Here is a 25,895-nt window from a genome sequence, read left to right as displayed (position 1 = left end):
GAATCAGCCTGCAGGCATATTCATTTAAAGGCAAATACATGTAAAAATGTGTGTAGTATACTTCAACATCAGGGTATAATATCTACTGTCCTAGACAATTATATACTAACAAAATAAGTCTTCTATTTTAATTCTGAGTTATATTTGTTGCTTTTAATTGAAATCAGCATCTCTGACCTAATTTATAAGAACAATTTTTGTCCAAAAATTTATTGAAATATCTGAATGTTTTAAATGAAAAGTGTTATTGACTGAAAAACACTTTAATAAGAATTTCAAAAGGCAAATATAAAAAAACAACACCAAACCATACCAATTTAATACACAATTAAAAGGTATGTTCCTCTTCTCTGAATCTGTACAACTTTGCATTTTTACTTATTTATAATAGCATAAAGAATCAACTTTCAGGCTGCTTTTTTAAAAATTGAGGCTTGTTTATACCTTATAATTATCTTTATTCTAGAATTTTTATGTTCACTTTTAATAGTTCAATCTATGTTTCTAATCTAGAAATTAGAACAAGAGTTTTTTAATTTTGGAGTTTCTTGGTGTGTATGTCTCCCAAACAACAATTACAAATTCAGAGCAAACTGAACATACATTTTTAAAGTATGCATAAGAATATAAAGCAGACTGCTAAAAGTATAAAAGTATTATTTGATATAAGTCTGTTTTTTAAGACTAAAGAAAATACACAGAAAAGGAAAATTTTAACAATTTACTTAACTTCACCATCTTTTATGCCAATTTTCAATGTGGTCCATTTTTCAATCAAGGTCTACATATCTCACTATGTATTAAAATTATCAATGAATTTAAAAGCACTGCTATAAAACTTTTCTTTAGTCCATTCACCCCCTTAAACTAATCACACAATGAAACAAATATTACACAGGGTGAAGGCTGACAAAAAATCATAATGAACCTCTCAGATGAGAAACTAATTGGTACTAAGTACACAATGGCTTACATTTAATCCTGTTAATAACCACACAAAAAAAGAAATAAAAGACTCACTTTTCAGTCATCTCTCTGGACCACTGGGCTAAAATAACAGCATGACTAAATCTGACATTGACCCCGTGGCCCTGCTAGGAGTTAAAAGAATTCCTTTGAGTCTTCTGAGGCCTGTTCTCAACTGCTCCAGAAGGGGTGGGCTAGTCATACACACTTGTTAACATTCTTTACAGTAACAGGTCAAATTAGAGATGGTCAAATACACTGTAATATACACCAGCTCTTACTTTAGACTTGAAGTCTGTACCTTTTAACAACACAAAAAGAACAATAATATAATAATAGCTGGCTGATAAAATGTCATAGATGGATGAAATGTAATTGGGACAGTAAGACTGTATTTCAACAATACAGATTGTATTCCAACAAATACTCTAAGTTTTAAACAAACAAAAAGATGTCTAAATTAACAAGAAAGACTAAAATTGAGAAAAAACACCAAGATGATTTGTCATCTATTTGTCACCTAAAATCACTAAATTTTAAAATATAAAAATTCCCTAAATAAAATTTTCTAGATAGATCACAAAATAGTTTTCAGCGAGTCTACTAAATTAAAATATACCTAATACTTTGTGAAGTTTTGCAGGATTTTGTGACTTGAACCCATCAATGACAAAACAGAAAAATACATTTTCAAAATTATACAAATTTGCTTGAAATCAGATTACTTTTTTCCTTTCATTTTTTCAAAAAACAGCTTATGATTTCCAAAAAGAAAATGATAGCATCTCATACCTTCCTCTCTAACTAGATATTTAAAATAATTATTGACATAGATTTACTATACTTGGTAAGATTTCTCTAGTTCTAATATTAGTATTTTTAAATTATATTTTCTTAAATTAAATAAAATCTCAGGTCTTATTCCTACTTCACAAAGTCTAATTGCTGAAAATCTAAATAAACCAACACTATTATATTTAATCATTTGCTTCCAGTTTTTGCATTAAAAAAATGACTACAGTTATTTTATGAAAATATTTAAAATTAAATATATTCAGTATTAAAAATTAAAAGGTCTACCTTTTTTATATATTGGAAGCCAGTAGATGTCCTTATAACACTAAGAAATAAAATTATTATATACCAAAATGTACTTTAATTTGTCTCTACAGCAAAATATAAAAATTTTACATAATTCAAGTTCTGCGTTCTTATAGATCTTTTCTAAGTTTAGCTTATCATATTAATAAAAGGAAAAGAATACCATAGTCAAAGAACTATTACTTAAATGAACATAATGTAACTGAATATCAGCAATTATCAGCAAGGATTGTTTGGTTAATTTTGTAAACGTTTAAATTAATTCAGGATAAATGCCAGACTTAAAATTTTAAAACCTATCACAATCAAACTTTGTGAAGTATGTCAAGGTTTAAGTAAACTCCGAGAAAAAAAGAATTCAAGCACTCTGTGTTTTGAAAAATCTATAACGGCATATAAATCTCTACCTGTAAGTGTAGACATTTTGGATATGAGCTTTTCTTTCCCCCAAGTTCTTGTTCTCTCATACACAGTTTAGTATTTTTCAGGAAATACCACCAATCAACTAGAATACTGAAACATAAAAACACCTCAAACTTACCAAGCAATAAGAGAATTTTAAAATATTTCACAAACAACTCTTATTTAAAGCTCTAATGCAGAGCCTACTCTTTTAAACAGAAAAATCTAAAAGGTTTCCCAATCACACAATGTAATTTTACCTTCATTGGCTTACCTTCAAAGCACTTTCTGATCTAAAAAATATCAAGAATAAAAGTATTTCCATTACACATTAATAGTTACTATACATGTTTAGCCATTCAGTTTTAAGAGAATCTTCCGCCCACTGCCAAAAGAAAAAAGAGAGAGAGAACAAAAAAAAATCCTACAAAACGGGAGTTTCAAATAAACACTGGAAAAGGAATCAAGAATCATGACCTTTAAAAAAAAAAGTTGTCTGACAATTGTGAAGTTTTTAATAGCATGAAAGCACTTTACAACTTTGCTCTTTCCCTAATAAATTTCAAGTTCGGCTCTACATTGCTCTCCTACTGGAAGCCACACATGACAAATCTGTGCCTTAGCTTTAAGACCTAATAACATTTTACATGAACATTCAGTAAGGGAATAGTAGAGGTCTCTCTAACAGAAAAATTTTGTTATTTGCACTAACAGAAAAATTTTGTTATTTTTAGAGCTGTACATTTTCACAGTTGAATCCGTTTTCCTATCATGGATTATACCCTGATTTGATGTGAATACTGGAAATAAATATATTGTAGAGGTTAGTGTTTTTTAATAATTACATATGAATATCAAATGTAAACATAAAACAACTTTAAAAATATTAATAAGAATTAGGAAGAATAATTTTACAAACATAAAGCCTCTATAACAATGATGAAAAGTAAAAATTATTAAGATTATTTTAATTGTCAGGGATAATACAACAGCTAATAAGACTATCAGGATCCATTTTCTTCCTAGTTTGAAACTCACTGATTTTAAGAGAAACTGCTTCTTGAGACATCATTAAATAGAAATAAAATTGTGAAATACATAATAACTAGAAAATAATAAACACAAAAATTCAAAAATGCCATTTGTTTCTTGGTAATAACAAATTCTATAAACCAGTTTCACAGCCTAGGAGCACTAAAATCCAGAAGAAAAACTACAATTAGCAGGCACAAAGGAAAACTTGCCCTTAGTCCAGTTCCCAATGTACTTAACACACATCCAGAAAGAAAATTTCAGATAACTCATTGCCATGGTGTAAAATTAACTGAACAAACAAAAACCCCTAAAATTATGCATATCACAATTAATCCTTTTTCATCCTATTTATGAATGTTAGAAAGTTCTCTTAGCCTATTAGTTAACAGTATAAGACAACATCAGTTTTCATGGTATATTTGGAAATTATTACGATTTTTAAATGCTAAAAAATACTTGTTTTTATTTTATATTAATTTAAGGAATTCAAAATCCCATTAAATAATGCTATTGTATGTGGCATCCTCACAAAACAAATGTAAAACAGAAGTATCTTTGATCACACTAATTTGCTATTTTAAAATCTTCACAGATATTAATGAAAAAATATTTTGAGATGTTAGGATAAGAAGCTTCTACTATTCCCTTACAACAGTAACAAATTACTCAACATCTGAATTGCCATAGCACTTCTCCAAAGATTTAACATTTAGTAGCACAAAGTTGTTTCATAAAACAAAATCCTTCACATTTCAAAAGTAAGCATGTTTTGCAAGAATAGGAAAATTTTTAAGATCTGGTCAAGTTAAAAATGTACGTCTCAAATCAATGTATATTCATATGTCTATTTGAATATATACACATTATAACAAGAAAAAATGAATGTAAGAGATATCACATATCAGATTATAGCTGATTACCTATGGATATCTTTTGAATATACAATAATATTTAAATTAAAACTTGTAACAGTACTACTTACTGCTAATTAGTATTTCTAGTAGTATTTACTTAATTCAACTATAACATAACATTTTTATTCCAACAGTAGAGCAACCATGAATAGAAAATTTTGAAATTTTTTATCAATTTCATGCATAAAGCTAACATATCTTTTGAGCTTCTCAATGGCTAAAAAGTTAAATTGTTACTGTTATTAAGAAAACAAAACCAAAAACAAAATTAGTTTTTCCTTGCTAGTCCCCATGGATCTAAATCCACAAAATAATTCTTCCCAATCTGCAAAACAAAACAACACACAAATAGATGGGCTAAGGAAGAAAGATCAAAACAAAGAAGTGAAAAAAAAAAAAGATTCCCATTCCCTTTAGCAATCAACAAAATAACAAAAAAGAAAAAGTGGAAAAGTCGCCCAGAATATATGACCATGTAAGCATGGGCACTCTTGCAGAAAACCAAGTCTGCAACCCAAAGCCATGGGAAATTTAAATTAGAGCAAATGGCCACAATAGGCAGGGAAATCTGTACAGATAAAAAGGGAGTGCTGAGGTTGCAGGTATACTACTAAAGATCTTTTGAGATTTCCAAACAAACTTTATTAGTTTTATTAATTTTAAAAAGGAATAACTATCCACAATGTACCATAAAGATTAAGGTTTTTTTCCCCCTTAAATCAAAATATACATATGTATGTGATGTATCTAAAGGAAGAGTAAGGATTCCCATTGCTTAATACTGAGAATCAACAAATCCAGAAATCTGCTTCACAACTCTCTCTCCTTCCATATTCAAATAATGTTAAAGCAATGAAAATTTTTAACAAATGAAAGAAAAGTCAGAAATAAGCCCTTTGCTCCTGTTGTTAACCTAAGTGATGGCAAGATCACACAGCTCCTCCTTGACTATTCCATAAAGAACTATATACCAAAATTAGTTTAATCAAAACAGCTTAAAAATTAGATGATCAGTGGTACAGCCATTACATTTCACCTGTTAAATCTGTCAATAAAGGAAATTCCTCAAACTAGAACATCTCAAACAGAAGAATAAAGGGTCTTTACAACAACCAAGACAGTCATGGTGTTAAAAACCAATACAAATATTCGATAACTTAGAACTGATGAATTTTTACCCGTAACAAACCTATCCAAAAACATCTTGAATATTAACCTTTTTAGGAAAATATTTCATACACATAAAAATCAATCATACTATATTAAAGACCATATTTACAGCAATATTTAAGTTACATTTATTCTCTCACAAAATTTAATGTCATTTTTAAAGCAAAACAAAATAGGTGAAGTAGACAGGGTACTGAATATAAAGCAAAATATTAATTATAGGAAACTGAGGTAATTTTCAAGTACTTAGAACAGTAAGATTTTACTGGTAATTAAAATTAGAAGTGGAAAGTAATACTATTTCTAAGTAAAATCACTGACAAAAGTTCACTTTTGTTTCAATCAGATCATTTCACACTAAAAAATGATTAGAGCAATATAAGAAGTAACTTACGGATTAATGTAATTGCACACCTTTTCTTTAAATAAAACTTCCTTTCTTTAGTTAATTTATTTGCCATTTTCCTCAATATCTTGAATTCCTCTCACCTGACTTTTCAAAGTATAATTATTCAATTACTTAGTAATGACATTTATCAGCTATAAGCAGACTATTCCCTATATCTTTAAAATTTCTCATTAACTACAAATATGGGAAGACTATTAAAAAGTTTTCTAGAAATTAGGGCTTTCCGTTCCTATCGTAGATAATTCTGTTAGAGGCACTATTCATTACAAAGCAAAATCAAATGTGATATACACACGCCAATAAAAACACTTTCTCTCAGTAAGTACCTCTAAAGAGCCAAACTTTCATATTGCGGTAATTATAAATTAACTATATATTTGGGCAAAAGCAGGGAAGGAGAGTACAAATTATTTTCCCATAGTAGAACTGTGCTGTCTTCCCTTAAAGTGAATTTGCAAAAGAGCAGATGCTCTCAAGTTCACCACTGACAATATTCAAAATTGACAAAAACTGAAATTCTAAGATAAAACTGTCATAAAAATAAAGTTATACATTGACAAGATCCACTTTTAAATAACCTATTATTTTCATTTACATTTGAATCCAAATCTGTATTGAAAAAATAATTTCCTCCCAAATTATATCTGATAGCATGTTATCAGATCAAGATTCAAAAACTAAGAAACAAGTCAAATCTCTTCCTTTAGATATTCCTAAGTATTGCTGTGTAATCTGAAAAGAAAATGTGACCATATACATGGTGATGCTCAATTAAAATATTTATTTATTATAAGCAGAATCAACAACAATCTGGCAAATACTCAAAATGCCAAAAACTTAATCATGACAATTTATAACAAAACAAAGATAAACAATAATTTGGCTGAGTAACTTCCATAAGTCAACACTTTTATTAAGTGTTAACAACCAGGGGAGTATTAGCAAGACATCAGTAAATCACTTGGAAGTTAAATATAAATTTAGCAAAAACTTAAAAGCAGGACCTATTTAAAGACATAAACTAAACAGCCTTTTCTATTACAAGGAAAAAAAGAGTAAATATTTCCTAGTCTGTATTTCTTGTGAAAAATGTTTTAAAGTTTAATCATATGTAATTCCCATCAAATTTACCTTCTGACCATAAAAATATACTGTCTATAAATTACATTTATCTTATTAAACAAGTAATCACTATATGAAATACAGTACCTTTACAGCCAACAGCTGTAAGAAAATTACATTTAAACACTCTTTATCCAGACATCAGTATTCGAGTTCCTATGACAGGAGATAAAAATGAAAATGTGCCCACCTAATTTTATGCTTCTCCATTACACCAAAAAAATAAAAGAGTAAATCTGTAGATGAGTAAGTAACTTATAATGGCAACTAAGTCATTAGTTCAATATATATATATATATATATATATATATATATATATATATAGAGAGAGAGAGAGAGAGAGAGAGAGAGTATTATTTCTTACTAAGCAGTTTTCAACAAATTTAGTATCTTTGTGAAAATTTAATCGGTTTCTAAAAGAAATGTTTAAAAAAAAAAAGTAAAATTTAATCCTCTCCCAAGGTACTTAACACTGTTGAAAGCTACTGTAAATGGATTTGGACTAAAAGTCATAAATTGACTTTGCAAGAATGCATACCTAACTTGCTGATCAATAGTAAAATCACAAAAATTAGTAACATGCAGTATCAACATTCCAAAATGTTATTAAAATCCAACCCAAAGCTGCCTTAGCATTTCTGGGATTTCTAATGAGATTTTCAGTCTGCTGAATAATAGCTATAAAAGGCTTTCAAACTTCACTCCATTCACAAGTAAAGTTGAAATTGAACATTTTTATTTCTTCTCTTTCTATGACAACTTCACTACAGAACAGTGAATAACACAGCTTAAGTCATTATGCTAATTAGAAATTAAATAAAAAGATGCCCTTACAATAGTTAAGTGTAAGGTAACATGCTACAACTAGAGACAGTTCAAAAGCAGCTTTAGGAATTGTGTAGTACAGGCTTACAAAAGCTGAAAACATCAGGGAGGGAGCTCCTTGATGTTCTCGGTCACTGGAACTCTAGCATATGGCTATTTTTTCAATTATAAGGCAGAAATTAAACAATACATCAATGAGAAGAATGTCAAACAGACATTTTTTTTTAAATTTTATTTTTTAAAAGTGATTTTAGAGAAAGGAAGGGAGAGGGAGAGAAACATCAATGATGAGAGAGAACCATCAATCGACTACCTCCTGTACACCTCCCACTGGGGATAAAGCCCAAAACCCAGCATCACTGGGAATTGAACTCTGACCTCCCAGTTCATAGGTCGATGCTCAACCACTGAGCCATGCCGGCTGGGCAGCAATCCACTATTATGACCTATTTGGTTATAAAATCTCTCAAGAAACTATATTTACTAAAATTAAACTGACTAGTTATCTGATAAATGCAAAAAGGGGAGGAGGGAAATACTACCTTAAAGATTTGAGGAGCATTAAAAGCAAAGTTTAATTAATGTTAAAGATGATGGTAAGGAAGAACACAAGCCATGAGTGCCGAAGTTACAGTTTAAGTCATGCTCTAATTGGAACTGCCCTGCATAAGGACACTTTGAAAAGCTGTCCTTTGACTTATAGCACCTGGCCCACCTGAGAGAATTTTTCTATCTGCCATAAAGTTATATAAATTATCCACTTTTTTTTTTTTAAAGAAAAGGAGATATAAAGCAAGAAACAGGTAGAAAACATTAGAAGAAAATAATGAGCAAGAAATCTGAACATATGTAAAACATAAATGCCCTTCCTCATTTACATTTAGGCTAAGGTGGTTGTCTAAAAAGCCATACTATTAAAATGTTTAATCATATTAACCACATATTAAACCATTAATTAAACATTAATGATACACTATACAGTCTTAAGTTTCTATTAGGGTTTTCAGTTTCTATTCTTCCTCTTTGCATTTAACCTAAACTTTAAATCCTATCCATTCTTGAAGGCTCAGTTCAAAGGGCTACTTTTCAGTTCAGTCTTATACTTTGCCTACCCACAATAATCTTTTTTAAAAGTCTATTACATTTACCTGAAAATGATTATGTACTGTGCTGAAGCATCTCATATTTGTAGAAATATATTTAACACTGGTATCACAGTGAAGTTTCCATATTGTCATGCACTTTAAGGTTTCTAAACGCAGGAATTATATAGCAATTATTAAATCCCAACTTCTTAATGATACAGTGGCTTATACACTGGAAGCATCCAATAAGTAAGTATTGGACTGATTTTTAAGACTTCCGATTTAGTTTTAATTAGAACATAAAATGTCACCAAATAAAATTTGATTCCCTACCCTGCTATAAAGGATACAAGTTACCAACCAATTACAACAAACAGATTTAAATTCAAATAAAGTGTAAGAAAAAAAATTAAGAGCCAAATGAGAAAATCTTAACACTGACTCTAGTTATTTAATGAAAAAAGAATTAGTGATAATTTGTTAGGTGTAATAATGATATTATTTAAGAAGAATATTTACCTTTCAGAAGTACATATTAAAATGCATATATGTATGTATATCAATGAATGAAATTATGTATGTGATTTGCTTCAAAATAATATAGGGGCATGGAGTTAAAGATAATATTGGTCATAAGTTGATAATTTGTTGAAGCTGGTTTATAGAATATTAAGTCCATTACAACATTCTATTCTTGTATACTTTAAAATTTCCATAATAAAAAATTAACAAAGAGTTAGCAACTACTCCCAGAGCTAATAATATTTCTTCCCTATGCAGGAAAATAAGTCGCTGATTATTCCTCTATAATTCTTACAGCATTTATTGTCTCCCCATCATTTGGCTGTCTTATACAATAATCCTTCCCAAACTTGAGATCACCCTCACAAACTAAAAGCCATGCTGATTTCCTGTGTTGCATGTTTTCTTCAACCAGATAACCTGTCTTTCTAACACATGAGAATTGCAAGCCAATCCTACTGAGGATAACAAAAAAAAAAAGAAAAGAAAGGGTGAGAATTTTTAAAAGAAAACAAATGATAGAGTAGGCATCGTTTATATAAAGAAGCCTTAGGAAAGAGTAAAGAAAGTAAAGGAAATGAAGCCTAGATCTTAGAAATAAACTCCTACATCCCTCAGAAGAGAAAGCTGAGAGCCAGATGTAACAGGCACTTTAGGTCTATGTTTTGGCAAGAATTTATTATAACCAAAGCCCTCATCATAAAACTGTATATACTGAGGAAGGCTTGGCTGAACATTACATAAATGTTACACCCCCAAGGCCTCAAGGGAACCTCAGGAAACTAATCAACAAATTCAAAACCAGAAAATCAGAAAAGTATAGAACACTGGAAGAACAGAAAGGGGGAAAAATGCCTTTTACTTGTGTATTATCTGCCTGATAGTGTATTATCTCTAATTGTGTATTAAAATAAAACAAATGTAAGCATCTCACTGAAACTAAAATAGCAGGGGAAAGCCTTAACTATCCACAGAGCAAGAGTGGCACTGTACTCATTACTACAAATTTAACAATAGTAAATGAGAAATATGTATGTACTTATATAGTCTTTCATAAGCTCATGTACTACCTAAAATTCACTAATCCTATTTTTTAGAGTTAAGTTTTCAACCACATCTATCACTAGGATTTTGAGAGACTTAACTCCCATGGTTAAGAAAAAAGAGACTTCTATAAATTACTTAGCTTCTTATTATACTTTGTCTCTTCAGTGAAACACAAACCACTTAAGGCAGTGGTTCTCAACCTTCTGGCCCTTTAAATACAGTTCCTCATGTTGTGATCCAACCACAAAATTATTTTCGTTGCTACTTCATAACTGTAATGTTGCTACTGTTATGAATCGTAAATATCTGATATGCAGGATGGTCTTAGGTGACCCCTGTGAAAGGGTCATTTGACTGCCAAAGGGGTTGTGACCCACAGGTTGAGAACCGCTGACTTAAGGCTAAAACTATGTTTTTTTACCACTGTAAGTCCCCTCTATATAATAGTCTACATAGAGTATATGCTCAATAAATGTTTGTTCATTTAGCAATTATTGAAAAACAAAGTAATATATATCAAGGAATATATATAATATATTACATAAAATATATATCTCATCCTATATAATAAAAGCCTAATATGCTAAGTGTTCAGTCATCCAGTTATCCATTGAACCAATCAAATCATAATATGCTAGTGATATGCTAAGGCCGGTCAACCACTCACTATGATGTGCACTGACCATTAGGGGACAGATACTCAATGTAAGAGTCAGTGCACTCCCACAGGGGGAGCACCGCTTAGCCAGAAGCCAGGCTCATGGCTGGCAAGCACAGAGGCAGTGGCAAGAACCTCTCCCACCTCCGCGGCAGCACTAAGGATGTCTGACTGCCATGGGAAGCAGGCCTAAGGTGGCAGTCAGACATCCCCCAAGGGCTCCCAGACTATGAGAAAGCGCAGGCTGGGCTGAGGACCCCCACCTAGTGCACAAATTTCATGCACCAGGCCTCTAGTCCTATTACTAAAAGCCTATGTGGTTGTGACACCCTCATGCTGTAACGAGTGATCACCAGGAGGCTGTGTGCACAGCAGGTGCACCCGGGTAGGTGGGGCTTGATGCTGTGTGCACGGTGCGAAGGCGGGTCCCGTGGCTCTGGCCTACCTCTCTGGGGCATCCATTGAGGAGCTCAGATGGGTGGGCAGGGCCTATCTCTTTGGGGCGATGCAATCGATCGTGGGGCTCCTGCACTGTGAGAGGGCACAGGCCAGCCTGGGGGAGGACACCTCCCCCCCGCTTCCCCCCCGCTCCAGTGCACGAATTTCATGCACTGGGCCTCTAGTATAAATATATAAAAAGGAGACTTCTGAGTATGGAAAAGACCTGCCATCAAGGAGTTTATAATCTCTTCTCTTATATCCTATTGATATTTTAAATATGTCATAGTTTGGGGGTAGGGGTTGAGGGAAGGGAAAGGAGAACACAAATTAGCTGTTGTTGCTGTTTAACAATCATCATTTCAAAAGTATGCCAGAATTTCCACAAAATTCCACCAACATGAAAAAATCTTTTCTCTAGAGACTATTATATACACTGAATCAGACCTATCCCCAGATCTATTTATGAATGAGATAATAATGACTAGAGAATAACAACACACTCAAATAGGTATCAGCACTGAATATACTGCTTATTAACTGGAAAGAAATAGGATTATGGTATTAGCAGATCAAGGAAATAAAATAGGAATATATATTTGAATATCTGTAAGAGTTCATAAGAGTCAAGCAAGTTAATTTGCAGGCTGCAGAATTTGCTTCAATTTGGCTGAAACAAAAAACAAAAAAAAAACAAATCCTAGCCTGGCCAGCATGGCTCAGTGGTTGAACATCAACCTATGAACCAGAAGGTCAAGGTTTGATTCCTCATCAGGGCATATGCCAGGGTTGCGGGCTCAATCCCCAATGTGGGGTGTGCAGGAGGCAGCCAATCAATGATTCTCTCTCATCACTGATGTCTCTCTCTCCCTCTCTCTCTCTCTGGTCAATAAAAATATATTTTTAAAAATTCCTAGGAGCAAAGAGTAGGGATAAATGTCAATATGGATAATAGAAGCATACACTGAATGTCTGGAATCAAGAATTACTTAGGTCTTGTATCAAACACTTTTACTAATACACACACTAAACTTTAAAGGAATACATACCTATAAGAATGAATCAGTTTCTTTAAAAATTATAAATGAATGGCAACATATAAGAAAATTTTATGCAAAAAAGCTATTCTAGAAAAACATAAGCCGAAACTAAGATGGCGGCATAGATAAACACCGGGAAATAGTCGCCTCCCACAACAATTGAAAAATACCGCAAAGGACGGAGCAAACATCGTCCAGAACAACAGGAAGGCTGGCTGAGTGTAATTTCTACAACTAGAAGAAAAGAAAAGCACGCTGAGAGCCAGAGGAGCTGCGGAGGCTGAGTGCAGAGGTACGGCGGCGGCTCACGTGCGCGGAAAGGGGGTGGCACCTGAGGACGCGGCTGTCTTTTTGAATCACAAGCTCCCGACTGCTCTGAACTCCGGTTCTGGGAAGTCTCTGGGGACCCAGGACTCATACGGGGAGAGGCTGCTCTGTCAGGCGGCAGCGGGCGAACTTGAGGGCGGATTTCCCTCAGAGGTGCTTGCAGCCGTTACCGGGACACTGAGACACGCGACTCCGGGCACGGAGAATCAGCCATAGCTTCTTTCTCCGCCCTTTTGACTCCCTGAGACCCCGCCCCACCCAGGCTGCAGCAGAGGCTTTTGCATGTGAATGTACCTACCTACAGCCCAGCCAAGCAGACCCGGAACTTCCAAGAGAAGGCCCAAGGCCCCGCAGCGGCTTGCATTGCTTCACAGCTGAGCCTCTTCGTGGCTCCGGCTGTGTGGCCTCAGGCAGGGGCTGAATTAGCACCTCCTTAGATCCAGGAGCCACTGTACCCAGTGGTCAGAGGGGGACCATTCTCCCACTTCAGACACAGCTGCTTCCCACAGCCAATTGGCCTGGAGGTCAATTCCTCCCAGTGATCCTACAACAACCAAGGCACCAAGAGTGCACCAAGAGTGTCCACCCCAGGTAACTGGGGAGGCTGAGCCACTGGGCCCTACAGGACACCTGGCGCGCAGGGCCACTCTATCAACACAGGGAAGCAGCCAAAATGCGGAGACAAAGAAACAGGTCACAATTGGCAGAAACGGAGGAGGGCAGACGACTGGATATAGAGTTCAAGGCCACGTTTATAAGGTTTGTCTAGAATTTTATGGAAACCGCCGATAAATTTAATGAATCCCTCAAGGAGCATAGTGAGACCATGGAGGACATGAAAAAGGACCAACTAGAAATTAAGCATACACTGACTGAAATAAAGAATAATTTACAGAGATCCAACAGCAGACAAGAGGATCCCAAGAATCAAGTCAAAGATTTGAAATACAAAGAAACAAAAAATACCCAACCGAAAAAGAAAAAAGAAAAGAGATTCAAAAAATATGAAGATAGTGTAAGGAACCTCTGGGACAACTTCAAGCGTACCAACATCAGAATTATAGGGGTACCAGAAGGAGAGCGAGGGCAAGATATTGAAAACCTTTTTGAAGAAATAATGACAGAAAACTTCCCCCACCTGGTGAAAGAAATGGACTTACAAGCCCAGGAAGCGCAGAGAACCCCAAACAAAAGGAATCCAAAGAGGACCACACCAAGACACATCATAATTAAAATGCCAAGAGCAAAAGATAAAGAGAGAATCTTAAAAGCAGCAAGAGAAAGACAGTCAGTTACCTACAAGGGAGTACCCATCCGACTGTCAGCTGATTTCTCAACAGAAACCATGCAGGCCAGAAGAGAGTGGCAAGAAATATTCAAAGAGATGAATAGCAAGAACCTGCAACCAAGATTACTTTATCCAGCAAAGCTATCATTCAGAATGGAAGGTCAGATAAAGAGCTTCACGGATAAGAAAAAGCTAAAGGAGTTCATCACCACCAAACCAGCATTATATGAAATGCTGAAAGGTATTCTTTAAGAAGAGGAAGAAGAAAAAGGAACTCTTACCATTTGCCACAGCATGGATGGAACTGGAGAGCGGATAAATACCACAAGATCTCACTTATTTGTGGAATATAATGAACAACATAAACTGATGAACAAGGACTGATCCAGAGACGGAGAGGCTTTGATTGGACTGTCGGGCCTTGGAGGGAAGGTAGGGGAGGGTGGGGGCAAGGGGGAAGGATCAACCAAAGGACTTATATGCAAGCATATAGGCCTAACCAATGGACACGGACAACGGGGGGGTGAGGGGATGAGCGGGGGGGGGGGGGGGGGGGTAGAGGGTACACATATGTAATACCTTAATCAATTAAAAAAAAAAAACATAAGCCAACATAAGCAACAACTATATGAAACAAAATGGGCGGGCGGGGGGCGGGGGGCTAGAAAATAGCAAAAATCCAATATTAGTAGAAATGTGTAAATCATATAGAAATGTACAACACGACAAGTCATCATAAAAAACCATTCCGTTAAGTGGAATCCTTGTACTGATAAAACTGTATAATGGTGCAGCCATTGTGAAAAATAGGTAATTCCTCAAAAAGTGAAATATAAAAATACCAGTAATTCCATTCCTAGGTATGTAATCAAAAGAATATCCAAAACAGGTATTCAAATAAATACCTAAATATGAATGAATGTTCACAACAGCACTGTTCACAACAGCCAAAAGGTGGAAATAACCCATATGTCAATCAACAAATGAATGGATACACAAAATGTGATATATTCACAGAATGGAATATTATTCAGCCTTAAAAAGAATGAAGAACCGGTATGTTCTACAACATGCACAAATCTCCAAAACATTATGCTAAGTGAAAGCCAGACACAAAAGGTCACATATTGTATGCTTCTATTTAGATGAAATATCCAGAATAGGTAAATGCAGACAGATAGAAATAAATTAGTGGTTGCAGGGTCTGAGGAGGCAGGGATGAAAGTGACTTCAATGGATACAGTGTTTCCTTTGGATGTGGTGAAAATGTTTTGGAACTACATAGATGTAACGGTTCTACATTTCCAATGAACTAAAAACCACCGAATTAAGCACTTTAAAATGGTTAATTTTATGTTAATTTCATCTCAATAAAAATACAGATATCCCCAAAACAATGAAATTCTTCTCTACAAATATTTGATAATTTAGTGATTAATGATGTGTCTCTCCCCTTTTGAAACTAATTCAGACATATATACCTGAACCCATCTTCTACTTGGCCCCTCCCACTCTAATCTACCAAACAGGTATAATCTCTCCTTCAAAAGTTTTTTCCTTCTAAAAACATTATTAGATCTTCTTTATTCTGACAAAACTTTACTTGATTTTGCTCTATGTTTTATTTCTTTTCTACGTACTATTTCTATGTACTATTCTATTTCTTTTCCTCCTTTTGCTGTCAAATTCTCAGAGTTGGCCTATTACCGCCTGAGGCAGCCACCTGTTTTTATAAATAAAATTTTGTTGAAATAACCATCCCAGGTCTGGTCAGTGTGGTTCAGTTGGTTAGAGCATCCTCCCATACACCAGAAGGTGGCAGGTTCAATTCCTGATCAGGGCACATACCCAGGATGCAGGTTCAATCCCCAGTCGGCACATGCGGGAAGCAACCAATCGATGTTTCTCTGTCACATCATTTCTCCCTCTTTCTCTCCACACCTCTCTCTCTCTTAACAAAAAAAAAAAAAATCATTTAAAAAAAAAAAGAAAGAACCATCCCATTTCTTAGGTATTGTGCCCACAATAAGGGCAAAGTTAAGTAGTTAGGAGATCCTGTGGCCTGGAAACCTAAAATACTATTTCTTATCTGGCTCCTTATAATAAAGTTTGTCAATCTCTGGAGCTCCAGAGCATGATCTCCATTCAGTATCAACACTCCTCGAGGGCAAGTGGGTACCATGAAAGGTTTTGGAGCAGCAGTAAAATACGCTGAGTAAAAGGGCATTTCAGGACCTTTATAGTGTGCAGGGAAGATATATTTAAAAAAAAAAGGATCATTTAGGAAACTAATGCTAGGCATTGGGTATAAAAGATAAGACATGAAAGGCACTTTTTAAAAGGATAAGTATCAATACTAGATGACTACTTGTGACAGAAGAGACAAAGCTAACACCGAAGTTTCAATCCTGTGATGTGGTTCTCAGAATTTGCATTCTCTCCTACAGTCTACTGCACATTTTTAGCTTTTCAGTTTCCTACTTTACTTATTGTGGAGCTCCTGCAATCTTAATATTAATTCCATATCCTATGTGTACCAAGCATTCCCAATGCTTGCTACCTGAATAACTCCTAGGTAAGCAAATCACTTAAGAAGAAGCAGACCCAACAGAGTTGGCTGAATGAGAGCATGGGACCAATGTCAGAGGTGGATGGAGTACTCACCTGTGGTACCAAGCAGAGAGAGAGGGAAACTAAGATTTCAGGTCCAGAACTGGCTCTAGCCAAACAGGAAGAAGCAGCTATGAAATTGCTTCCAGCAGAAGCAGAGTTTCTTTGATATTTTAACATACTCTTTCTGATGTTCAGACAGACCACCATTAGAGTAGCCTTTGGTAAGAGAGTCTCACAAGAAACAAGGCAAAAAACACGACCAAAAGGTGAGGAATTAAATGGAGCAGACCCTTTTTGTCTAGGAAAAGTCTTCTAAAGATGATACTACTTTTCAAAATGGCCAACATGATACTAACCTTCATTAACAGAGTTATCACATCCCACAAGATTGAGAAGGATATCATCATCTTTATCCTCAACTCCACATCCCAGCAGCATCCAGCTTTCCACGTTGTCGCTGTCTGAAATGGTGCTCTCTTCCTCTTCACTTGAACTGACTTCTATAATCATAACCTCTCGGACCATACCTGATTTCTCTTCAGGTTTAGGCTTCTTAATATCCTTCTTGCATTTCTTACCATCCAATTCATGAGAATGAAGAGAAGCAGGAGAAACTCTGGTCTTTTCTTTTGCTTGGACTCTAAAATTCTTTCTTTTACATCTATAAACACTATCTTCATCAGACAAAGTGATGACTTCTGACCCATCTGATAGCTGGATGACCTCACTATCTGAAAGGATAATTAAGTTCTTCTGATTTTGCTTACTACTAGATGATTCAGAATCCCCAGAGTTCTCTTCTTCATGTTCTTCCTCCCTGGTGATATTATCAAGATCTTGAGCATAATGTACTTGGCTGTAGAGCTGAAATTCCACCTCACTATCGAGACTCAGTTCACTAGATGACTCTTCACGATAAAGGTCATCTTCATAAGCTTCTATAGTCTCATAACCACCAAACATCATGAAAGTCTGTAACAGTGATGCTGTAAAAGAGAAAGTCATACAAAGAACGTATTTTTAAAACTCAGGTCATGCCTGTTTAGTGCTAACTTCTATACAAAGGCTATCATTTTTCTCAATAACATATTAAAATACCTTTTTTTCACCCTGGCCAGGTGGCCTGGGTTGCTTAGAGCACTGGCCCATACACCAAAGGTTATGGGTTCAAGCCCCAGTCAGGATGCCTATGGGTGGCAAATGATTGATGTTTTTCTCTCACATCGATGTTTCTCTCTCATCACCCCTCACCCCTTCCTCTCTCTCTCTCTAAAAATCAATAAAAACATACCCTTGGGTAAGGACTTTTTTAAAAAATACCTTTTTCTCTTAGAACAGCTTATTTTCAAGGATTTCTAAATCCAATTATGACCTACTCTAATAATGCCCACCCTCCCAAATGAAAATTACTACCAACAAATTGAGTTATAGTTATTAAAGAAAATGACATATTTTGCAGGTATGTTGGAAAGGAAAAAGAAGGTTGTGATCCATTGCCTCAGACATCTAATACTTTTTCTCCAAAATCACAAATATAGTTATGTAATTCTCACTATTCCATCCATTCTACCTCTTCTCCTTGGTTCTGGATCTCATCTTTTCTGGTATACATTCTCATATAGGAATATTACTTCAGCTATGACTAACATCTATAATGGGTAACAAATTTATTTACTGTTTTTGTGTAGATTTTTATTCTCAATTTAAAAAAATAACCTCATGGCTTTCTAATTCTTAACCAAATATATATATATATATATATATATATATATATATATATATATCTCCTATCTAATGAAAGAGAAACATGGTAATTGGCGTACGAACGCTACCCTTCCCATTGGCTAATCAGGGCAATATGCAAATTAACTGCCAGCCAAGACGGTGGCCGGCAGCCAGGCAGCTTGAAACTAACATGAGGCTTGCTTGCTTCAGTGACGGAGGACTCCAACGTTCCCCGCCTGCCGCTGCAGGCCTCTGAGCTGCAACTCTAAGCAACTATGTAACAAATATAGAAGCTAAACAAAACCCCAGAAACCTGCTTTAGTCCGCCAGGCTTCAGCCAGCAGGATCGCAACATTGTAGGCAAAGGCCAGAAACCTACTTTCAGCAGCAGAGGCCTAAGAGCTGGAGCCAAGCCTCAAAGCTAAAGCTGGCCCAGAATAAAAAAGAAAAAAAAAAGAAAAAAAGGAGCAGTTGGGAGCTTCAGTCACCCCCAGCCTGAAAACAGCCCTTAGCCACTCACCCAGACTGGCCCGGCACCCCAGTGGGGACCCCCACCCTGAAGGGTGTGTGACCAGCTGCAAAGAGCCATCATCCCCTCACCCAGGCTGGCCAGGCACCCCAGTAGGGACCCCCACCCTGATCCAGGACACCCTTCAGGGCAAACCACCTGGCCCCCACACATGCACCAGGCCTCTATCCTATATAGTAAAAGGGTAATATGCCTCCCAGCACCAGGATCAGTGGAGCCGCGAGGCCTCCCAGCACCGGGATCAGCATGACAGGGGGCAGCGCCCAAACACCCTGATCGCCCTGCGGCTCTGTGTGTGACAGGGTGCGGCGCCCCAACCCCCCTCCCCACAGGCCCTGCTCTGTGTGTGATGGGGTAGAGCCATAACCTCCCCATCGGCCCTGCCCTAAGTGTGACAGTGGTGGTGCGCCAACCCCCTGATCGGCCCTGCTCTGTGGGTGATAGAGGGCGGCGCCCCAACCCCCTGATGGGCCCTGCTCTGTGAGTGACAGGGTACGGAGCTCCAACCCCCCTGCTGGGCCCTGTTCTGTGAGTGACAGGGGGCAGTGCCCCAACCCCGATTGGCCCTGCTCTGTGCATGACAGGGGGTGGTGCCACAACCTCCCCATCGACCCTGCCTTGAGTGTGACAGGGGACGGTGCCCCAACCCCCCAATTGGCCCTACCCTGAGCGTGACTGAGGGTGGCATCACAACCTCCCGATTGCCCTGCTCTATGCATGACAGGGGGCAGCGCCCCAACTCCCCAATCGGTCCTGCTCTGAGCCTGACCAGGGGCTGCACCTAGGGATTGGGCCTGCCCTCTGCCACCCGGGAGCAGGCCTAAGCCAGCAGGTCGTTATCTCCCGAGGGGTCCCAGACTGCGAGAGGGCACAGGCTGGGCTGAGGGACACCCCCCCCCCCCCGAGTGCACAAATTTTTGTGCACCAGGCCTCTAGTGTGTATATATATATATTCCCCATCATATCATCATATATATATATGTGTGTGTGTGTGTGTGTGTGTGTGTGTGTGTGTGTGTGTGTATCTGATAAACCTGGTTTACTTCTGTGCCAGCTAAAAGATAGGTATAAAATATAAACTTACTAAGGACCTGAAACTGAGGCAAAACTCAGCTTTGGAAGAACTTTACTTTCCAACTGTGAGCATATTAAAATCCTGTCATCCTTCAACTCTGCTTAAGCATCACTTCTCAGGGAAGCTTTCCTTGACCCACCAGATTAAATTAAGTGTCTCTTTCATAGGCTTCCATAGCACTTTCAAAACACCAAATTTCTAATTACTAATTTAAAGTAAATCTCCCACAAGCACTAATCACATACCCCAGGAGGGCAGGAACTATATGCATTTGGTTAACAATGGATCCCCAAAACCCAGCAGAGTAACTGCTATTTTAGCAGGATCTCTATAAATGTCTGTTAAATTAATAAAGAATAAATCATCAGGCATTTGTTCTTCAGCCATAATGTCTAATATGTACCTAAAATAAGAAAATGATGGGATTTTCATAGTTGTCTCCAACTATTCCAACTATTCTCATGTCATCAACCAAAAATCTGTACAGTAGATGTTTCAATTAGGTACTGATGGAATATTGATCAAAATGAGAGCTCTGGAAAAATAACTCATGTTTTTTAAAAAATCAGGGACAGACTAGAGAATAACAATGACAATTTATTCTTTCTACTCCCCTTCTATCTATACAGACATGATTTAGAAAAACTAGTCATTTTATTAGTTTACCAATTCTTTGCCCAAAATGTCAGGGTGTTCTGATGGTAGATTTGGTGATAAAACCAGCTGACTCCAAGAATCCTATATAATAAAAGCCTAATATGCTAAGTGTGTCCAATCATCTGGTCAACTATTCAACCAATCAAAGCATAATATGCTAATGATATGCTAAGGCTGCTCAACAGCTTGCTATGATGTGCACTGGCCACCAGGAGGCAGATAGTCGCCTGGTCGACCAGTTACTATGATGTGCACTCACCACCAGATGCTCCAACCCATAGGTTAGCTTGCTGCTGGGGTCTGGCCAATCGGGACTGAGTGAGATGGGCCAGACACACCCACGAGCCCTCCTGTGGTCTCTCCCACCCTGGCCAACCTCCCACGGTCCCTGCCTGGCCTGATTGTGCACTGGTGGGGTCCCTCGGCCTGACCTGCACCCTCTCGCAATCCAGGAAAGTCAGTTTCAGCCCCAGCCTGCGGGCCACTCCCCTCAGGAGGGTGCCAGACACAGGGCTCATGGCTGGTGAGCGCTGCTGTGGCAGCATGAAGCCTCTCCTGATCAGGACTGCTTGGACGCGAGCCTGCGGCAGGTATAGTGGGGCCAGGATGAGCAGGAGAGGGAGGTAGGAGCTGCAGGCAGCAATAAACTGCGGGTTTTGGCCCTATCCCCGCAGGCCACCCAGAGAGGCCCCACCCATGTACAAATTCATGCACCAGGCCTCTAGTCAAATAAATAAAAGCCAATGAAGAAATGAATGAAAAATTTTTTACAGAAAAAAAGAAACCAATTTTTGTTGTATATCCTAAACTTAGCCAATGTTGTATGTCAATTATACCTCAATAAAGCTAGATTTTTAAAAAGATGATTAAGTTCTGAGTTAACAATACTGTATTGTATACTTGAAATCTGCTAAGAGAACAGATCTTAAATGTTCTTACTAAAAAAAACAAAAGGAAATATGTGGGGTGATTGATGTGTTAACTAATATCAATGTGGTAATTATATATATGTGTATCAAATCATGTTGAACACCTTAAACTTACACAATGTTATTTGTCAGTTATATCAATAAAGATAGGAGAAAAGAAACAAACTTTCAATGCCTTTTTCCTTCTAAAAGGTACTTTTTTTACCTGTTCCCTTCTTGCACTGTCCTTCAGGTGGCTATGCAGTTACAGTCATACAAGTTGAATGTGGCTGTCTGAATAATAATGCTCATAGCATTTATCAGTTTATATTGAAATGTTAGCCTCAGAGGAATTCAAATAAAAGACGAATCCTTTCCTTTTCATTTAATAGGTAAATTAATTCTAAAAGAAGTCAAAGGAATTATGCTTCCCTCAAAATCCTCACTGGATCCATCCTGAGGATCCAGTGTGGACTTAAGATAAAACATAATTCCAGTGCAGCACAGAAAAAAATTAAAGAGCTAAATTACAGAGTTACAAATTTGTACTACTCTTGGAGGCATCCCAAAGGAAAGGGATTAAGAATAGAGCCATAGGCACACCTGTGAATGTATGCCAAAAATAAACTAAAGAAATATAATAAAAACTGACTTCCTTGGGTCTCAGGGTTTATCTCTTTCCCTGAAATGTAGAAAAATGAATTTAACAATTTAGCCCCTATGGCCTTTAAGAGGATTTTCTATCTTCTGTACTTGAAAATTGTGCTCAGCATAACTTGCTCTTCTATTTATGTAGTTTATATATGCCAGGGTGAAGGTTTGCCTGAGGCTGTTTTGGTTTATTTTACTACTTTAATTACATTCAAATGCATTTAATTTACTTTTTTAAAAAAGTGTATACTTAGAGAATTAATATAAAATCTTGATTTAGGCTTTCTTGGCTTTTTTATCAAGGTACACAATTCTCAAGCATACTTAACTAGATAACATAAGGTCCCTATAAGAATCACAAAATTTTAAGTCTGATAACCTTTCAGATAATCTCACTCAACATCTTCAGTTTACATTGGAGATGTAAAATGAAGTCCAAAGAGATAAAGAGGCCTACCAGGGTTTTGCACCTAGCTGAAGAATATAACTAGAGCCAATTCACATTCCCCTAACTTACAGCCAAGTGTTCACGAAGGTGTTGTTGTTTTTTTAATTTTAAAATAATTCCAAATAAACGTTTTTTAAAGCCTTTCTTCAAAGCTATATTTGAATTGGTTCTAACACTTAAATTTATTTCACGAATATCCATTTTAGCTCCCAGTGGAGTAGAAAAACCATGAAAGGCAAAGCATACATTTGAGTTTGTCAGTTTAGCACCCAGGAGCCTCCCAACTTGGTACTCAAAGATCATAGACATCCACCCCATGAGCAAAAAAGATTTAGGTTATGTTAAGAAACTTAAATATTAGTTTGGGGGTGAAACTTACCTAAACAATTAAAATGGCTTAAAACAGCAGCAGAGAATAACTGCACAGGCTCTCAACATTCAAAAGTGGGAGCAGTAACCCTTCACTGAATTTTCAAACTAGACAACGGAAGGCTTATTTAAGCTTTGGGGTTTTACTACACAGTCTTTAAAGCCAATGCTTCGGCTCTAACAGTCTACCTTCCGATCATGCCGGGCCTATTGCTCTTCCTTTGAAAGAACTTTGAGCCTAGGAGTTTCTTCTTGGTAAGAGGTATCCATTCTCACGGAGATGTAAATTGGCATCTTGATTTTAAACTCAGTTTTCAATGGAAAGTGACTAATAGAATTTATTTTCAACTTAAAACCTGAATTACTTTTAAGTGAGCTATCCTGACGGTGAGATATTAAAAACTGTTGACTCTAGTGTTAAAGTCTGTCCATTCCTCAAATGTGACTTTCACTTGGGAGCAAATCTGACTGGAGTAGAAAACCCAGAGAACTGTGTGAATCAACAGTCACACAACAAGAGGGAGAATACGAGATGTTTACTGGGAGACAATTATGCTAAATTTATTCGGAAAAGTCCAGCTGTTCTTGGGATGCATGAAGTCCCCTTAGGATCATTAATCCAACATCAAAGCACTTCCTTCACCTCTCCCCCATCTCTTTCCTTTCGCTAGGCAGTACCTTATCTTTGTAACTATCTTAATCCCCACTTCCACGAACACAGCTCGTTCCCCACCCTCAGACTCTCTGGAAAACAGCAATACGGAACGTCCCAAAAGCATAATACTGTCGAAGTATGCACAAAGCCCCCTTAAAAATCTTTGGATGTGATAGCCTAAGTGTTCAAAATCAAGTTTTGGAAAAGTCCTGAAAGAGTGTGAGGGAAGCTTGTGTATTCTTCGAGCCTGAAAGATCTCCTAATTCAACCCTGAAATACGGGTGAATCCAGCCTGAAGATGAGATTCGCGGTCACCGCCTCCCCCTGCGGCCTGCCTCCCCCTGCAGCCTGCCTCCCCTCTGGCCTGCCTCCCCCTCCGGCCTGCCTCCCCTCCAGCCTGCCTCCCCCTCCAGCCTGCCTCCCCCTGCAGCCTGCCTCCCCTCCGGCCTGCCTCCCCTCCGGCCTGCCTCCCCTCCAGCCTGCCTCCCCCTCCGGCCTGCCTCCCCCTCCGGCCTGACTACCCCTGCAGCCTGGCTACACCTCCAGCCTGCCTCCCCCTGCAGCCTGGCTACACCTCCAGCCTGCCTCCCCCTGCAGCCTGGCTACACCTCCAGCCTGCCTCCCCCTCCGGCCTGCCTCCCCCTCCGGCCTGCCTCCCCCTCCGGCCTGACTACCCCTCCGGCCTGGCTACACCTCCAGCCTGGCTACACCTCCAGCCTGCCTCCCCCTCCAGCCTGCCTCCCCCTCCGGCCTGCCTCCCCCTCCGGCCTGGCTACACCTCCAGCCTGCCTCCCCCTCCAGCCTGCCTCCCCCTCCAGTCTGGCTCCCCGCCTCCGGCCTGCCTCCCCCTCCGGCCTGACTACCCCTCCAGCCTGGCTACCCCTCCAGCCTGGCTACACCTCCAGCCTGGCTACACCTCCAGCCTGCCGGCTCCAGGCGGCTTCCCCGCCGCCCCGGCAGCTCTTCAAGGTGAACTAACTGCGGGTTCACGACATGTGAGGGGTAAAGGGAATCTTGGCGAACACAGCCCACATCTCCCCGTTTTACAGGAGCGAAGGGGCACATCTCCCGAAATGTTTCTGGCCCTGCAGCTGCTGCTTCTGACCAGAGGCTGGACTTGGCCGAGGACTGCTCGGTCCTCCCCGGCTCGGCCCCTCACGGTGCGGCGGGACCTCCGCGTTCAAGTGACCCATCAGCTTCCCCAACAGACAGCGATCCTGGGGTCGTGGGGGTAAAGCAGAGAGAACCGCCACCCCCACCGAGGCCATGGCGCCCAGCCCTGTTCGAACCACGACCTCGGGCTGTGGCCGGGCAGGGAAGAGCGGACACCTCGGCTGGGCAGCCGAGCCGCGCAGGGCACAGCCGCACGGAGGGATCGCCAGCCGCGCGCCCCGCCACGAACGAGGGACAGACGGGGAACGCGGAGGCCGGCGAGGCGACACGCGCCAGTTCCAAAGCCCGGCGGGCGAGGCGGAGGGCGAGCGGGGGTCCCCCGGCCACGGGCCGCGAGGGGTCTGCCACACACATACTCACTGCCGCGGCTGCGACCAGGAAGCACCAACCAGGAACCAAGACGCGTAGAGGGACGGGGAGGGGCGAGTACAAGTGAGGTAAGAAAACCGCGTCCGCGCGGACTCGGGAGGAGGGCAGGCACTTCCGGGGAAAACACAGCTCCCGGGAGTCCTCTTCCGTCCCGGCTCATCCTGCGGGACCTCTGTACGCATGCGTAACATCGATTAACCCTTTCCTTCCCCGCGTATAATCTTTTGGTTTGTCTTCCTTGCTTTTCCCCTTTCCCTTCACTGCTTCTTTCAAAGATACCTAGGCTGCATCTACAATAGGGGACACTTTATTTGCATGACTTGCGCGTTAGAAATCCTACTTCCCTGATAAAACCAGGGCGGGAGCTCGCACCC

The 25,895-nt window shown here is 38.7% G+C and overlaps 1 protein-coding gene across 1 annotated transcript in view; it reads right to left on the bottom strand.

Moving 5' to 3' along the window:
• The window catches only part of ZCCHC7 (zinc finger CCHC-type containing 7), a 199,042-nt gene extending 173,432 nt beyond the window's left edge, over nt 1-25,610 (bottom strand). Inside the window, exons 1-2 of the mRNA XM_081103696.1 lie at nt 25,513-25,610; nt 17,319-17,948 (exon numbers count right to left, since the gene is read on the bottom strand). Of these exons, the coding sequence (XP_080959822.1) occupies nt 17,319-17,928 (610 nt within the window). The 5' untranslated portion in view covers nt 17,929-17,948; nt 25,513-25,610. The remainder of the gene's footprint in view (nt 1-17,318; nt 17,949-25,512) is intronic.
• Between the last annotated feature and the right edge of the window lie 285 nt (nt 25,611-25,895).

This window comes from Myotis nattereri, assembly GCF_964212035.1.
Source record: "Myotis nattereri genome assembly, chromosome: 12".
Classification (NCBI taxonomy): domain Eukaryota; kingdom Metazoa; phylum Chordata; class Mammalia; order Chiroptera; family Vespertilionidae; genus Myotis; species Myotis nattereri.
The sequence above is the reverse complement of the archived record's forward strand: the minus strand, read 5'-3'. Positions and strand labels throughout refer to the sequence as shown.